The sequence below is a fragment of the Pithys albifrons genome, chromosome 4 (assembly GCF_047495875.1).
Source record: "Pithys albifrons albifrons isolate INPA30051 chromosome 4, PitAlb_v1, whole genome shotgun sequence".
NCBI classification, from domain to species: domain Eukaryota; kingdom Metazoa; phylum Chordata; class Aves; order Passeriformes; family Thamnophilidae; genus Pithys; species Pithys albifrons.
Window position 1 is genome coordinate 90,207,729 of NC_092461.1, and position 16,202 is coordinate 90,223,930.

The 16,202-nt window shown below is 35.3% G+C and overlaps 1 protein-coding gene across 4 annotated transcripts in view; it reads left to right on the forward strand.

Annotated features, from left to right (window-relative positions):
* Positions 1–16,202, forward strand: part of ZNF236 (zinc finger protein 236) — an 81,362-nt gene that overhangs the window by 31,323 nt on the left and 33,837 nt on the right. For all 4 annotated transcript variants that reach the window (XM_071554934.1, XM_071554935.1, XM_071554938.1 and 1 more), the window contains exons 10-16: positions 647–875; positions 2,561–2,833; positions 4,535–4,738; positions 8,333–8,477; positions 10,567–10,827; positions 11,072–11,322; positions 12,005–12,106. In XM_071554934.1, coding sequence (XP_071411035.1) covers positions 647–875; positions 2,561–2,833; positions 4,535–4,738; positions 8,333–8,477; positions 10,567–10,827; positions 11,072–11,322; positions 12,005–12,106 — 1,465 coding nt within the window. The remainder of the gene's footprint in view (positions 1–646; positions 876–2,560; positions 2,834–4,534; positions 4,739–8,332; positions 8,478–10,566; positions 10,828–11,071; positions 11,323–12,004; positions 12,107–16,202) is intronic.

Here is a 16,202-nt window from a genome sequence, read left to right on the forward strand (position 1 = left end):
GTCTGAAGTCAGCCAGTGTTTTTCATAACCTGTCCTTGATATGTCTGGCAGTAGGAGACACTGTGTAACAGAAGAGATGCAGGACAGTAATTCAACTGTGTGTGCTTGTTCTGCAGCTTGCACCATGTAAAGGCACAAACAGAATGGGACAGGGCAGAGAATAATACTCATTAATATTAGTGGTAGCCTGCTAACCTTTAAGCTATCTTTTCTTCTCTGGTCTTTTAAGTACCATTTTAATTTCTTTTTGAAACACCTGAATGTTACATGTAGCTATTGTGCAGGTTCACCATGTTACGTGTACTGAGTTCTCATGTCTGGTACCTGATGTGTTGTTGTAGAAAATAATGATACATAACTATGATCCTGATAGCTATTTTAAAAAAAACCAAATTGTTTGATGAAAGTCAGCTGCTGGCAAATGTATAAGTGCAGGACATCCAACTTAAAATCTAGCAGACAACCAGAATTCAGTGTTGTGTAATAATGTGTTCGCACATTTGACATCTAGCAGAAATTCTGTGAGAATGAGATATTCCTTTAATTATTTTTCCATTATATCTTTCAGGAAGTTAGTTGAGAAAAGTTGGGGTAACTGTGTTCTTTGTTAATATAGAGTTTTTTTGTTTTGGTTTGTTTTTTTTAGCAAGCATTAGAGAACAGTGGGTTGTCTTCAATTCCTGTCTCTACACATTCTTCTGACTGCAGCCAGGCTAAGACTGCTGGGCCCCAGGATCAGAACACAGATATCCCAGCTCTCTCGAATCATCAAACCGATTCTAATAATGCAGAACAAGATAAGGAGCAAGAGAGTACAGATAAACTGGATAAAAAAGAAAAAAAGTTTATTAAGAAAAAATCGCCATTTTTACCTGGTAATGTTGCCACTGCTTTCTATTTTTTGTGCTGTAAAGGCTGTACTATTTGTGGGTGTGTTTATGGCTCTATAAAGGGATTCCCCAAAATGAGCTGTGGATCAGTTGTGGACTTCGTTTGTTCTTGTCAAAAACATAGTGTGATACAAACAAGAGTATATGTAACTTATACTGATACAAAACCGTGTCAGAATGGCATTAAGTGAAACTACACTGCTAAGTCTTTTGGATTTAACAGAAGAGGACAAAAAAGGAAAGTGTATGAATCTTTTTTCCTCTCTTTCCCATCATCCTTCTCTGAGAAGGATTGGGTTTTCATTATGTGTCCCAGAGCAGACAGTTCTTGCAAGCACTATTCTTCCTCTTCAGAAGTGAGACCCTGCAGAGGTGTAAGTGCAGTTCTGCTGCCTCGTGCAGATCATCACTGATCTTCCTTGTAGGCAAGGATGAAGGTTGGCAATGGATAATACTTTGTGTCACCTGTCTCTGAAATCACAGGACTGATGTGATACTGTCAACATAAATACATGTTAGTATTCTGTCTTCCTACTGTGCTATGTATGCAAGCCTGATTTTTGTCTCCGGATGCTTAAATGCAACTTCAGTTTTAAGGTTGCTCAAGCTTTATGGCTGCTAGAAGTGGTTTGTTCCAAGGAAAGCCATCATACTTTAGTGGCTTGCCTGGTAGGAGCAGTGCTATAATAAGCAGCCATTTTGCTGCAGCTGCAGTATCTTTACAGGTACGTTGAGGTTGCTTTTCTTTTGCAAGGGGTGGAGAAATTGATCCAAAGTCAAAAACTCATCTTGTTCGGCAAAACTGTGGTAAAAATCAACATTAGTGTTTTCCTCTGGTAATAAGTACTTTGTTTCTTGTGTGCAGCCGTAATAACTCTCTACCTCTGACTGCAAATAAAAAGGTCACTGCTGTACAGTCAAATACAACCACCTTTGTTTTTCAGTAAAGTAACATGACCTCAGTGTGTTGACATGGTTTGCAGAAAAAAACCACTATCTGATATTGAGCAGCATATATTAATAAAAAACTCTTGATAGGATTTAGAAAGTTCTTTTTTGGGTTTTTTTGTGAAAAAAAACCATCCTGTTACCTTAGGAGAGAGCTTAGGGTCCTTGGATCATAAAATAGCTCTTCTGAAAAAAGCAGCCTTAAATTGTAAATATATCAGAAGGACTTGTTATGCAATTTTTGTTCCCTCAGGAGTTTACAAAATGTAATCTAAGTCTGAATTTGAAGAAGAGAGTGTCATGCAAAGTATCTCCTCCAGTTAGATAAGTGTTTAGTACTTTAAATAATTTGCTGTGTTTATGGTTGAGGATTTAGTCATTGCTGGATAATTTTGTGTTAGATATAGTATTTTTAAGTTAACAGGTATATTGCATTACAGTTACATTTTGCATTTTCAAGTGTCATAAAAATTGCATTGTTTGAATTTCAAGAGGATTCTTTTGGGGTTTGTTTTTGTCATTCCAGCCCATCACCATTTTTTGTGAAGTAGAATGTATTTGATAGAGAAGTAACTTGTCTACCTAAGTGTGTTGTGATGGCGTCTGTTTCACAAAATGTTTTTGTAGTTTGATTACTTTGTATAATGGAGTCAGTGCAGTGGAATTTTTGAAGAATTGTTAAAAGGTTTAAAGTACGTTCATTTCGATATTCATTATTTTAGGTTCTATACGTGAAGAAAATGGAATAAGGTGGCATGTTTGTCCCTATTGCTCTAAAGAATTTAAAAAACCAAGTGACTTAGTGCGCCACATTCGCATTCATACCCATGAGAGGCCATTCAAGTGTCCCCAGTGTTTCCGCGCCTTTGCTGTTAAGAGCACTCTAACAGCACACATAAAAACACACACTGGCATTAAAGCCTTCAAGTGCCAGTTTTGTATGAAAAGCTTTTCCACCTCAGGGAGTTTAAAAGTTCACGTTCGTCTACATACAGGTAAGTCCTCAAAATTGCTTTTCTTATTTTCTGTGATGTGGTTGAGACCTTAAATGAAAAAAGACAATGTGAAATATTTAAGTTGTAGACTTGTCTATCATATCATTGTTATCTATCAGAGAATGTATAATTTTTAGTGTCTTATATGATGAGTAGTTTTTTGTCATAACTTTCTAGTGTTTCATGGCTTTGAAACAAGCTCTTAAAAAAGCCACAGAAATTTGGTTTTCTGGTGATGAATCAACTGTTTTCCCTTTTTAATATCACTATTGAGTGTATTTAATTGTGCTTTTTAAAGAGCCATACTCTTAACAATTTGAGTTCTTAACCCCATTCATCTTTTGTATTTACTCTGCGTCTTCCCTCCCCTTCCATGCACTCTTTGATAATTTCACTGTATCACTCAGAGCTCTTTGGTTACTTCGATTTTGTCTTCAACATTAAAGTGTTGTTTCATGTTTTCACCAACTTAACTGTTTTCAGTATCTTACACTGCATACACCCTGGAACTCCTCCTTTTGTATGATCTGTGCTTACATCATATGTGATGTCTTCAATACCTGTTTTTCTATGACTGAACCATCCTCTCCATAGAGAAAAACGAATCTCCTGCTTTTGATGGACTACCTGGTTGTTTTCCACATTTCTTCCTTTGTTCATACAACTAAACAGTGTTTCAGCAAGATAAACCCATAAATGCGCTGTTCTTTCATTTCATTCCTGTTTATGTAATTACCTTCTGCCAAAGTATCATTCTTTAGTGAAGTGCATTTGTTGTTCAATGTGTTTTATAGTTTGATGGCCTTAATCCATGAAATACCAATGTTTGATTCATCTGCAGAAAGTTTTTAACTTTACTTTTTCTGTAAACTTGCAAACCAGCATTCTTGTTTAAAGTCAGCCTTACTTTGTAGAAGAATTCAGACTCATTCAGGTTGCTTGAAAAATAGGTAGTGCATTATTTATGGAACTGGTCTGTAGTTTCATGTGATGTTCTAGTTACTGTATTGTGAAGAGAGGTTCATTCTTGTACGTTTTTTCCATCTGTGATTTTTATCAAGCTTTCTTCAAAATGCTGGGTCATATTTCCTAGCCTTTTAAGTCCAAGACTTTCCCTTGAACAAAAGCTGAAAGTTGTTCAGCTTTGCCCGTTTCTGTAACTTGCCAAGTTCTCCAGTATCCTTTTCAAGAAGAGATTTCTGCTAGGTTTTGCATTATAGAAGTCTTCCTTTGAGAATTCTGGTTGGCATGCTTTTTTGACTGCTTTCAAACAATATTGACTTTTTCAGAGACTGATCTTGAATTTCTTTATCACACCACTGTTCCTCTGTTTTATCCTCTTATATAATACATTTGTCTATGTTTCTTACAGTTTTTTAAAAGGTTTTTTTGGAAGGACTTTTACCTGCTACCTGCAGTTCTTAGGATAGTCTCTGGAATATTTGAAATTTGCTCTCACTTATGCATCATTTAGTTTCTTGATAACAAAGGTGTTTTAAGTGATTGTGTTTCAATCAATTATCATTTAATTGTTGCTTTTTATTGGGGTTTATGGATCTGTTTTGAAAACCTATTTAACAATAAACACTGTGATCAAAAACAAAAAAGCAAGTAAGAAAATCAGTATTCTAAAGCTACATTTCTAGGTTGATGGAAATAAAATCCCAAACTAACATTTTTTTTCTTTTTAATCTTTTGCAGGTGTTAGGCCTTTTGCTTGTCCTCACTGTGACAAAAAATTTAGAACATCAGGCCATCGGAAAACTCATATCACTTCACATTTTAAACATACTGAACTAAGAAAGCTGCGACATCAGCGTAAACCTGCAAAAGTTCGAGTAGGAAAGTCGAGTGGCCCAGTACCAGACATTCCTTTGCAGGAGCCCATACTAATAACTGATTTAGGTAAAGAGCAAGTAAATCTATACTCTTTTGAAATTTGGATTTCACTGGAATATATATATATGTATATAAAGGTCACAGTTCAAGCAAGCAAACATATTCAAAGCTTACTTGTAAAGGTGCATTTTGAAATAAGTCATCAGAAACAGTCAGTCTTCAGAAAAGTGCCATTATTTTATGGTTTGCTTGCTCTAGAATAATAAGAAGAGTATTTTTTATTTCCAATGAAATTGTATAATCCTTACCAGAAAAAAAATATGTGCATTTTCCATTAGGAGAGGAGTTGAATTTAACTATTATTAGACTGTTGGTATAGAAAAGATGACAGACAGTTCATGACCTAGATTCATCGTAACATGATCATGTTTATTCAGATTCCAGGTATTAATGAGTCAGTGGGTTACAGAACTTTACAGTGTTTGTGAATGGCCTCAGCTGAATTAGTGGTAATAATTAGTGGTCTTATTTCAAAAAAGGGCAGCAAAATTCTTGAACCTGCTATGGAGAATTTATACAATTATTTTGATTCTGTTGTAAAATAATTGTCACAACATTACGTAAATCCACTTTTTGGGAGGAGGTAAGTTGTTGTACAGCACAGTCAAGACGATATTGTTGTCCAGTAGAGGTCAGTGTAGTAAGCAAGGTGTTTACTCTTAGTTTGACTCTCCAGTCTGCTAATCCCTGCCTTGTCTGTTGTGTAGTCATCTTTACAGTAGAATCTGCTATTGGTAATGTCTTTAGCTTATACTGGTAAAATCTTTACCACTCTTTAAAAATCCTTTAGGTTTTGCTGCTTTCAGGAGTTACTGAAGTCAAGAGTAGGGGTTATTTTGGTATCAGTTATAAGAAACTTGTATTTTTAGGGTGGAAGTAAAACTTAGCTGACAGCTTCAGACACTTAGATCACACAGTATTTATTTCTTGAGTGAATCCTGGAAACTGATACAGTCCTTTTTCTGATTTTGAAGAAAAACCGTGCTTAAATACAATTAAGATCTGCACAGTGAAAGTCTGGTTTTGGAAAAAGATGAATATTAACAAGAAATACTATAGAAGTTGTTTCCTACGTCACTAATATTGGAATGTTCAATGTAAAAATAAGAAATTCTACTGTTTGTCTAGAAGGTGTCATGTTTTTTCAACCCCCTAACAATATTTGCACATTTCTACACACCTGCGCCCCCCCCCCGAAAAAAAATCTGAGTTCTTTTAGAGGTGTTGAAAACCTAGTATTGTTGCTCTGTGTTTTTCTTGGAATGGCACCTTTGTTAATACATATGTTACTTTTTAAAATAGTCTTTATTCTTCTAAAAGCCTATGAAAACCAATCTGCAAACTCTACCTGTTTCAATGTTTGTTTCATCTTCCTTCATTAGTTTATGATATTCAGTGATTAGGAAATGCAAAAAAAATTACTGTAATTTTTTTCAAGGCTTTTCTACGCTTCCAAAGATGGAACTAATGGGAGGAAAAATACCTTTTTATAGAATGTTCCCATTTGGGACTATTGCTGACTTGCTGTGTCCAGAGTACCAACAGCTCTGTCTTAACAGTTTGGAGAAATATTTCATTCATCTGAGTTTAACAGGTTATATAAATAGTTTAGGAATGTTTTATTAGCAATTAGTTATTTATATAATATTGATTATTTCTGTTTTATTATGTATCTTATGAGAAATTTCTGCAGACAAGAGCCATTGTAACCTGGAACATGCTCACAAGTTAGTCAGCTCTCATTCATTCAGGGAGTTTATTGAATTATTCTGATCTTTTATGATCAAAAATAACAGAGCAAATATTTGCCATATTTATCACCTCCTGTATATTACTACTAATTAGAAAAGAATGCCAGAAATAATTTTAAAAGTAGAGTAGTGGTATTCTGTTTGATGGGTTTTATAGTTTGGGGGGTTGTTTTGGGAATGATTGTTGTGGTTTTGGTTATTTTTTTGTTTGTTTTTAACAGAGGATGTTTTTACTACACCAACTGAGTGAGTTGGGGAAGGTGAAGGAAGTTTTGACATTTACATACACATAAATATATACATGTATAACATACATATAAAAACATTTTCAAGTCTGAGACAGATGTAGTTGTTATTTTTTATTGTTGCCATCCCTTCTCAAAATTGACAGAATTCTCTCTCCTTGTCTTCTGCTCTTTTCAATTACATTTAGGATTTAGCAGAAACCTTTCAGGCTTTCCTTTGTGAACAAGAAACATAGCAAGCTAGGTGAAGCAGTCTGAAGAAGGAAAATACAGTATGCATTTGTGGGGAATATTTAGGGCCATTACAAAATCTTTTTACTGCATATTTGTGGAAACTTTCCATCATTTCATCAGCCATTGTAGTATTAGTATTGTGATGGGTACTTGTGAGTTCTTAGTTGTGTGAATGATGATGAGTTGGTTCACTTGAGAAGTCTCCTGTTGTCCCCGTTCATGGAGTTGTCCTGGTGTTTGGGATTACACCTTCTCTTGTCTGCCTCTGAGACAGCCTACTGCACTACCAGCTCATTGAAACTTAGAATGGTTTGGGTTGGAAGGGACCTTTAAGATGTTTTAGTTCCAACCCCTGCCATGGGCAGGGACACCTTCCACTAGACTGGGTTGACTGACACCCTGTCCAACCAGATCTTCAGCATTTCCAGGGATGGGGCATCCACAGTGTTTCTGGGCAGCCTCTTCCAGTGCCTCACCACCCTCACAGTAAGGCATTTCTTCATAACATCTAATCTAAAACTGTCCCTCTTCAGCTTAAAGTCATTATCCCTTGCCTTGTGATATCACTACTTGCCCTTTTGAAAAGTCCCTGCCCATCTCTGTTGTCCGGCCCCCTTCAGGTACTGGAAGGCTGCTACAAAGTCTCCCCAAAGCCTTCTTTTCTACAGGCTGAACAAGTCCAACTCTTTCAGCTTGGACATTTAGTAGTGGGAACTTCTATCTGAATTTCAAAAATGACACTTTACTGACTTCAGGGACCAGTGTATAAAAAGCATTTGTTTAAAAACATTGTTTTGAGGTTTTGGGTTTGGGGGTTTTTTTCAATAATTTTTTGGAGGCACTCAAATTAGCAAGACTGACAGATTAGCAAAGTAGATGTACAAATACAATACTTTTTAATGGACTTTTTTTATCCTTTTAAGTGAAGGCAGGTAATCGTGTTTTATACTTTTCATAAAATGCTTATTGAATATTTGTTAAGTTACAGTGTTTATCTGGGGTACATTGATTAAATATCACTTGGGTGAGGTCAAGGTTGGAAGAAGATATTACTGGATCAGCAGTGAATTTGTAGCTATCAACTTTTTTTAAAGTTAATGCTTGTTTTGGACCTGGGCACTTACTGTAATGAGGTAGACCTATGGGTGAAAGAAGAACTATCACTAAAATAGTATGTGCAGTATAATATGTATAATGCTAAGTAGATGTATACATAATTTTAAATCAGTGCTGAAAATGTTATATTTTTGGATACTAAAACTTTAGTCATGCTTTCTTTTCAAATGCTGGCTCTTCAGACTACTGCAGCCCTGGAATAACTTTGCCAATTAATTTTTCCTTTTTGTGTGTGTGTGTGTTTACGTGTGCAGGTCTTATCCAGCCAATCCCAAGGAATAGCCAAGTCTTCCAAAATTATTTTAACAGCAATTTTGTGAATAATGCAGAGAGACCATACAAATGTTTTTATTGCCATCGAGCCTATAAAAAATCTTGTCATCTTAAACAACACATCAGGTAAAATAAACAGAATAAAGAAAGGAAATGTATATAATAAGAAGTTTATGGAAAAGCATGAAATTTGTATAGTATTCACTGAAGGGACTTTGGATTTTTGCCATCTCTGAAACAGTGGACCAGTGGTAATTGGGGTTTTTTCTGTTAAAGCTGGAGGAGGCTTTGGACTTACTCATACCTATGTGCAGTCCTAGCAATGCAAGTGTTCAGTGTGCAGTTTGGTTTGTAACACAGGGACTCTTTTTTTTCCTATACTATATAGAAAAGAGCAAGCATTGCTTTTGAATTCTTGTGCTAATTTTGTAATTGCATGCTTCAAACTGTCTGCTTTGTACATAACTCCTATTTTTTGAGAAGGAAATTAACTTTTTGTTCTGTGTACAAAACTAAAGGAGTTTTGAGCTTACATTGTAGTCAAGTAAATATTCTTGGGGACTATCTGTTTGCTTGAAGTTCAATTCAGGTTCCGTGAAGTCAGTGTTTGTTACAACCACAAGTTCATGGAGTTGTAGAAAAATTTAGGTTGGAGGAGAACCAGTAGAGGTAACTAATCCAACCTTGTTTTGAAAAGAAAAGGTAGCTTCAAAATTATATCAAATTGCTGTTTTCCAGACAGTGAGCATTGACGTTTAGTCATGTTGTGAAACAGTGCTTTCTGATTTATAAACTATGAATAACTGGAAGAGGAAAATGTAAAAATGCACCAAAGATGATTACTAGGATGTAAGGAAAGATTCTATACAAGCAGGTGACAGTCTGCTTGTTTCTGCAGTGTAAGCTCAGTACTGCTTTCTCACTTTCTCCAACTCAAATCACAGTGAGTTCCTCATACTCTCCTTGCAAATCAAGTTCTATATTTGTAGGTTCTCAGACAACCTTGAAATTATTTTTGGCTTTTATATGTCTTAACAGGAGGGAGGGAAGCCTTACATCTTTTCTTTTGTAATTGTAGATTTCTCACTGTCTTTTGTAAACAAAGTCAAGCTGTATTGATTTAAATCAAATTAATTTTGAATTATACTGAAAATACAACTATGTGATGGGGGTACCAATCACCTGCTGCTGTACTGCCTTCATTAATCTTTGCAAGAGTACTGAGTGAAGTGTGGGGTTTTGGGGTTATTTGGAGAAATTAGATACTTCTCTTTTTCTGTGTTTGTTCTTTGTAAGTTGACACTGCTGTAACTAAACTGCTAGACTTCATACTTGTCTTCTGGTAAGTGTATCTTCATGGAGTAGTGCTTATCATTGCTTACAAGCAGTATTTCCTTCTCTGAAACAGAAGGAAATTTGTAGTAGGGGTATTTCCAGTAGAGCAGTGACTGAACAGTGTGTCACATTATCCGCAGGTGCACCAAGCAAGGGTGGGGATACCCTACCACTGTATTTTTATAGTGTGTATTGGTAGCAAAAGAGTAACTCCACTCCATTTTTTGAACCTGTCCTTCAGTCTGTTTTCTGGCTCACTGTAATCCTGAAGGGAAGCTCCTCTTGCACCTCTGGAAGGAAGGACATAGTGAGTGCTATATTCTTTGATAGTATAAATGAGAGGCCTTCCCCACCTGAATATTTTTTTCACATAGCATTATGGCAGACCTGCACTGTGCCTTGTGCAGAAGGTATGGTCAGAATGGACATGATTCTTTTTCCCAAAAGTTTTATTATTAAATGTAGTAGTAGTATATAATATGAGGAGAACTGTATCTTTTCTCCAAAATTTTGTGGACAGTTTTTTAACTGAATTGAGGAGAATGCACATGAGTGGTAACATATGAGTCTGAAGTACTATTATGTTATCTGGTATGGAAAAATTAAACCCAAGAGTTTTAATGGAGATGAAGTATGATCAGAAAAGGAGATTGGACTGCAGAACATAATTAAAATAATAAAACAGTATTGCTTCTAGCCCTGACAAGTTGTTTGTAACTTATTATAGTTAATTTCTGGATTTTGTTAACTGAGGCTTCTTCCGTCCATACAGCTGTCACCTTAGTTTGGTTTATTTTGCTCAGTTTGAAATTTAGGGCTTTAATAACTTTGTAAATCAAACTGTTAAATCTAACTTTAACTTCTCCCTTCTCTTAAAAAGGTCTCATACTGGTGAAAAGCCATTTAAGTGCTCTCAGTGTGGAAGAGGTTTTGTGTCAGCTGGAGTTCTGAAAGCACATATTAGAACACACACTGGACTGAAAGCTTTCAAGTGTGTTGTGTGCAATGGGGCCTTCACCACTGGTGGCAGCCTCAGGCGACATATGGGGATCCATAATGACCTTCGACCATATATGTGCCCATATTGTCAAAAAACATTCAAAACATCACTAAACTGTAAAAAACACATGAAGACTCATAGGTATGTTTACAATTTTTACATGAATGCTTCAATGTAGTTCAGTAGCCATTTCTTAAAGATACATGGAAAGGCATCTTTGCTCTGTAGCAAATGCATATATTTGAATATGAATGTTTATTTGTGATAGCAAGCACTTAGGTACCTTGTAAGGTATAGTAAATTATGGCATATAATAAAAATAAAACATAAATAGTTAGGATAAGTGCCTAAGTGAAACCATAAGAAGGCTTTCTTATCTTTGCAGATATGAACTTGCACAGCAACTACAGCAGAATCAGCAGACTTCTTCAATAGATGATTCTACAGTAGGTCAACAGAGCATTCATGTTTCTACACAGATGCAAGTGGAAATTCAAAGTGATGAGCTACAGCAGTCGGAAGGTGTTGCAACAGATCAGCAGGCTATTTTAGAGTTAGATCAGCAGCCAGTAGTAGGCACAGAAGAAACAGCACTAGAACAACAGTTGGCTGATCAGCCTTTAGAGCAAGATGAGGGTGAGTATTTGATATACAGTAAGGTTTATGATGAAATAAGTTTACCAGTTCTCAAGTAATTGTTTCCTGACAGAGTTCAGTGCTTTGGGTTTCAAGACAATGCAAGTAAACAACTAGAAAAACACATGGAGTAAAGGCTAGCTACTTAAAGTATATTGCACAATTTCTTTCATTCATTGCTGTTCAGGTTTACTGTTAAAATACGAAAATATTGATTAAGATTTGCACCCTTTAGTTGTCACAAACAATACTAAACACATATAAAGAAAAATAATACAAAAGTTTACCATATCAGCTCTCTTGTGAATAAAAGGCACTTCCTTATAGTGTACTTAGACAGTAATATCTGTGTTCTGAGGTGAGAGAATGTGAACTATTTCATGTACTTATTCTATTTGTAATAGTGGAACAGAGTATTTTGGTTTTGCTTATTTTCTCTTTTTCATGGTCTGATAAGTTAGCAGGTACAACAGGGGAATATAAATAAAGTGTAGGATAAGCCAAGATTTAAATAGCTGTTCAGCTAATAGTTTTTTAATTAATTTTTAATGCAGTGTAAATTCAGGTGACTGTAAAATACAGGGGCTTGGAAACAACTGAAATACTCATTTAATGGCATCTTCTTTTCTTGATGTTTTTCTCTTTTCCACTCCCACTTCCCCCCTTTCCCTCCCCATTGCAGATAGATTTGTGACATCCCAGCATGCTTTACAGGAAAACATCACTCAGTTTGAACAACAGTCTATAACACAGCAGCCATTTGATCAACAGGGCTTATCACAAGGTTAGTAATGAATAAAGGCTTTAAAAGTATTTTTTATAAATCTGGCTTTGCAGTGTAGTTACGATGAAGCATTTCTAAAGTGAGCATCTGCAGTTAAAGTAACTGCAATGCAGAGGACTTGCAAAAAATTAGTTTTGAAGCTTTACTTGATAGAATATTTTGAATATTTAAAGATAAATAGATTTTCCTTTTACAAGCCAATGTCTAGTCATTACAGTATGAGTTTTATAGTCAGGCATTTCATATTCTTTCTTTGCTTGTGTTTGAAATGGTGGCAGTAGGCAGTTTACACAAGTTACCCCTAAATATCCATGCTCATAACCTGAAATGATGAGAAACACAGTGAGATTTGACTCAGTAGCTGTTGGGATTCATTTTGGAAAGACAGTGCAAAATATATTACCTACCTACAGCAGTTTCCTTTTGTATTTTATAGAACAATGGAAGTAACAAGAGATCGTAAGCATTTGAAAAATTTTTCCCCCTGTAAAATATAAAGAAATGTGCATAAGGCTTATGTAGCCTGCAAATAATGAATAAATTACTGCCTTTCTTTGCTTTTCACAGCTGGATTTCTTGAATTATTGCTTAATATGAAGCTACTAATTTTGTTTGGAGTTGTTTTGGCATTTTTTAGTGGTAGTTTCTTTCTTGTTGGAGAGGAGGAGGGTGCAGTTTCTGACACACAGTATGTTCAAGGGGATTTCATTTGGTTTGGTTGGGAAGCATACCTTGCAGACTGACCAGCTGATCTCCTTCTGCTTGTTTCTGACTCCAGGATATAACTTTATGTAACTGGTGAAGAGTAATTGGTGGTATTCCATCTGCACAAACTTATTTTTCTTAGTTTTCTTACCTTTTGTGATGTATAGCATCTTTTGTAAAAACTTAATTGAGTGTGGTAAGTTGCATGACACTGTGAAAGGTAGTATAATTTGTTGATTTTAATTCTCTAGGTTGTACTTCTTTATGTGTAAAGAAAAAAATTAAAATCTCCACCTTTATTAAACAAGAATGATCCAGGTCCTCCTAAAATCCTGTGATTATTTTGATTGGTCACCTTTTACAGTTTTTCAAATGAATGAAAGAGACTACAGAAAAAAGGTGCAGCCTTTGACTCTGTGTTAGTCTGAAGAGTGGTGTGTTTTGTTTACTTTTTAGTGGCTCCTTTGAATTTGAAAACCCAATATGTAAATCTTGTTTTGGTATCTTATTTAAACTTCAGTTTCTATGAATATGTATCTTCATTAAGTAAATATTGAATGATTACTTGGGGAGGGGAGAGACTCTTCTAGAACTCACAAAAGAATTCTTTCATCATCAGAAATCTAGACTGGCCATCGGTACCTTGTAGAATTGGTACAGAGAATCAGAACATTTGTGGTGTGGGCTTTTTAAAGTCTCATTTGTATAAGATGTCTCCTATTCTACTTGGAATCTCATCCACAGATTCCCTACTCTTTGAAGTTTCCTTGAAGATCCTGGAGCCCTTCAAAATTTTTGAATTTCAGGTAGGTAAGCATTTGCGCGGATGCATGCGTTAAATTGGTCGACCCTCTCCCTATGTCTGCATCTGTGCTTCATGCTCCTAATTTCTTTTTCCTATCAGCTAGGCAGAACATTCAAGCTTAAAACACTGTCTTTTTTATTCTTGATAGTTATAGATTGTATTCTTGTTAAAATATTTTAGTTCAGTGTTTATTAATAAAACAATGTAGGAGTTTTAAAATATCTTTGATAGGTTTTTTGATTTTTCTTTTTCCCTTTTTTAAGAAAAAAAAAATCTTAGCATTTCAGACAGATAAGTCTGGTTTCTAGGTCTGCGCAGACCTGCCAGAACTTTGTTTATTCTTTCAGGTTTGTTTGTAATACTTCTACTGAATCCTGGTTTGTTCAGATAGGTTTTCTTCTTGGTATGTTCAGACTTGTAAAGAAGTGCAGATCCTGCGAGGGTGTTGCTGTATCATAATCTGTGATTCATTTGAGCTAGATTTGAAGACTGAGGAAAAGGACTTCTGTTCTTGGTAGTTTGTGTGTTCAGGCATCTTCATTTGAAGATAGATGTTTTAGTGATGTCAGAACAACCAAGTGTTTCTTTCATATGAAATTGGTTTTAAGTTATTGAATATCATCTGTCACCAAATGTGTTTTCATATAAATTACATCACCTTTTCTTCCTTTAAAGTTTCCCTGTAAGCATGGTTGAATAATAATTCAAATAGTGGTGATAGGTGAGTGATCTTGAAAACCTACAAGAAGTCTAAATGCTGTTATTCTGTAGCCCATAAAAATACACCCTTGCCACCAGACTGCTGTTTGACTTTCCTAACAAGTTGATCTGCACTCTCAGGACTTGGAATTCTGATTTATCAGCAACTATTTACACATTGATTCCAATCAGTACTGTTCAGCTGGTTGCAGAAGTTGCCTAAGAAGCAAACATTTAATTGCTAGGCTCTAATCCGTGCTGAGATGCACATGTGTATGTAGATGACTGTAATGTTAGAATTCAAATAATCTGTCAGTAAAGTCTTGGAAGTTTTGTCTAAATTGAAATACTGTATTTGCTACAAAATATCATACCATTGTTTTTTCATTCTCATGTGCAAGACACATCTTTCCATTAGTAAACTAATTTCTAGAGTATTCTAATTTTCAGCATGTTTCATTAATATAAAGGACAATAGGTTGGATGATGTCCTAAAGCCAAAAAACCCCAAGCAACATAAATGATTACTTGTACTGAAAAATGCAAAATCTAGTTCCAACTTTGGAAAATTTTGCAGTAAAAGACTCCCCTTATTATACAGAGCTTAAGATGTTCTCTTTATTTGAAGATTGGTCAAAAGCTTCTGGGAAACAATGTTTAGTCATGAAAACAGGAGCAGAAAGAAAGGTTCTGAAATTTATTTCTCTCTCAGACCTCATGTCTGATTTTTGGTGTTTGCTGGTGTGGGGATTTTAATGCTGTTCTGTAGAAATAGAGTGGTTGTAGCAAATGCCTTTAGGATTCTCAAAGTTGCCAGATCGTTTTTAGTGGAAATTGACCTTCATGTTACGTACTGGGCAAAATGGGGCTGCATCATATATATTCTTGTTGCAGCTTTGGATTGTATTTATTTCAAAACTACTTTCAGAAGTAGTATTTCTTTCTTCAATTTGTCCTCAAATACCTTTACATTCAGAACTTTTCTTCTGAACATTTTGTTGCATGCTCCTGGGAAATTTTTCAGCATGTCAATAATTGCTTTTATTTAAAGACTATGAAGCAAAACAGGTCAGGGTATAGTAACTTATTTTTTCATTCTTAGCTAGTAAGATTTACCTGACGATAAAAACAAAAAGTTTCTTGGTTTTTTGATAGCTGTTTCTTAGTATATTTAATAGTTATGCCGCTTTTTTATATGTAGGGCATTGAAATTACATCACTTTACTTCTGCTTCTTGAGTCTTGCTTTTTTGTATTCTTATCCAGTATAGTGGAATGCCTTTTTGTAAATGATAAAGATATTTCTAAAATTTATTTCAAAAGTATAAGTTAGCAGCCCTCTTGTCACTGCAAAACTTTTCAGTGCTGTTCTTAAAGCTACTTTTTTTTTGTCATTTCACTAAGAGCAATTGAGGTGCATGGTTCTGCTTGCCCAATCTTTTTTTTCTTGTCAACTGGGTAGTTAGAGAAAATAATATACAAATTGCAGCATTGGGTTTGGTGACAAGTGATGGCCTGACTGATGATGCTTTCAAGATTTGTTTACATTTGTGAGTTTTCCTTCTATGGTGTAAACAATAGCATACAAGTAGGGTTTTTTCCTCTACAGATCACAGTATTCTTCTGCTGTGGAAAGTGGCTTTTAGGAAAATTTCTGCTTAAACTTAACACATCCAGGTTTTAGTTATACTGTAATTCAAAATATTCTTTTAAGCATTGCTTTTTGGCCTTTGATGCTGTGATCATCTGATGTGGGTTTGTTTCTACCCTTTTTTCATAATCTTCACCCTTTTTGTGTCCACTAAAGGCAAACTGCACAGAAGTACTAAAATTGTTGCCCATACCTTAATTACCGATACTTGTGGTTTCATTTTTTTCCACATTACAC